The sequence below is a fragment of the Sinocyclocheilus anshuiensis genome, unplaced genomic scaffold, assembly GCF_001515605.1.
Source record: "Sinocyclocheilus anshuiensis isolate Anshui unplaced genomic scaffold, SAMN03320099.WGS_v1.1 scaffold2862, whole genome shotgun sequence".
In the NCBI taxonomy this organism is placed as follows: Eukaryota; Metazoa; Chordata; class Actinopteri; order Cypriniformes; family Cyprinidae; genus Sinocyclocheilus; species Sinocyclocheilus anshuiensis.
The window spans coordinates 94,165-95,934 of NW_015542617.1; the positions used below are offsets into that span (position 1 = coordinate 94,165).

Here is a 1,770-nt window from a genome sequence, read left to right on the forward strand (position 1 = left end):
TTTTTTATGTCAGCAGGTTGAAGCGACCCCAATAACTGATATTTAGGCCCTGGAATGTGAATTGTACCAGGAGAACCCTGCCAAATAACCGAACCCCCGAACGCGATTTTTACTGGGGGACTCCCTCGAAAGCAATTGGGCTATTTTCAGGCTAGTTTTGAGTAGTAATTGGGCAGGTTTTGTAGCGAAAACCTGGCAACCCTGCACCAGACAGAGTTATCGGTGATTCTCCCTATTGTAAAGTCATGCAGTGTGTAACCTCCTGTCTCGTTCCATCGTGCAGTGTGAACACAGCAACAACTGAATGCTACCCCAGATAGTCGTTCAGTGTGAAACCAACAGTGATGCGACGTCTTTGAAAATCGAGCAGTGTGAACTCGGCATAAGCTATTATTTATATTATATTATTTTTATATTATTTATTAGCTATTAGTTAGTTATTTTTGGTATTAAAAAAGTGGCAAAAACTCACAAAAATGGCTAAAACTTAAACCCCAGACATATTTAGGGGTGTTCACACTTAAATAAACTAAAATATTAAAGAAGTATTATTTTATATCTTCTTTTATTTTCTTTTATTTTAGTATTATTTTAATTTTATTTTTTTAATTAATAAATTTTTTTACATTTAATTTCAGATGGTTGCATCTTCATGCACCAAGTTTGAATATGCAGATAATATTTTTATAGCAACTATTTACTTTCTCAACAAATGTTTTAGTAAGTGTAATAACATGCACCGATGAATTGTTCACAATAAAATCAAAGGGGGAAAACATTTTTTTTCATAATATTTTGAAATGTAAAGACCATCTCCATCTCTTAAATGATTTTTCTTTACTACTGACAAAAATAAAGGCCATTTTTATGATCCCAATCCACACGTTTTCCACTGAATATGGAGTTATGGAAGTAAAATGCATTGTGATGATTTGTGTATTTCTGTTCAGATCCTCATGTGAAAGTGGAGGGGAAGAGAGCAAACGTTCTGGAGGCCAAACGCAAGATTTTGGAGCTTTTAGAGACTAAGGTGAGGTTTGAGCTTCCTTTTGATTTCTCTGTTCATCTGCCCTGTGGCGATCTCACAGCAGCCCACCTATGCACAGGTGAATAAAGTCACGCTGAAGATGGACGTCACACACACGGAGCACTCTCATGTGATCGGGAAAGGCGGCGGGAACATTAAGAAGGTCATGGAGGACACTTCCTGCCACATTCACTTCCCCGATTCCAACCGGAACAACAACGCAGGAGAAAAGAGCAACCAGGTGCTCACTTCCCTCACTGTTGTAGCATACTGCTGTACACACTACATACTACAATTGAGTTTTATTTGCAAAAGTAAGTAAGTATATACCTGCAGGTGTCAATCGCTGGGCCGGTTCAGGGGGTGGAGTCTGCCAGGAGACAGATCCGGGTCAGTGACTCATTAACATTAAAATTCAATATATATGAAACATGTGAATTAAAACGTGAATTTATAATCAGTATTCATATATTTAGATTTTTTTCTTTTATTTATTTATTTATTTTAAAAGATTTTTAAGATTGTTTAAGATGTGTCTTGGTTATATATCACCTCATAATCTGAAAGAAAGAAAGAAAGAAAGAAAGAAAGAAGAAAGAAAGAAACAAATATACCACCAAAACAACAACAATAATATTCATTCATTCATTCATTCATTCATTTACTACTACTACTACTACTACTACTACCTCTACTACTATTATTATTGTTACTAATTTGTTATCTATTAATTAGACTCTTCA

The 1,770-nt window shown here is 35.5% G+C and overlaps 1 protein-coding gene across 1 annotated transcript in view; it reads left to right on the top strand.

Moving 5' to 3' along the window:
- LOC107694496 (protein bicaudal C homolog 1-B-like) overlaps positions 1-1,770 on the top strand; it is a 24,979-nt gene that overhangs the window by 6,016 nt on the left and 17,193 nt on the right. Inside the window, exons 4-6 of the mRNA XM_016494203.1 lie at positions 951-1,030; positions 1,107-1,268; positions 1,364-1,417. Of these exons, the coding sequence (XP_016349689.1) occupies positions 951-1,030; positions 1,107-1,268; positions 1,364-1,417 (296 nt within the window). The remainder of the gene's footprint in view (positions 1-950; positions 1,031-1,106; positions 1,269-1,363; positions 1,418-1,770) is intronic.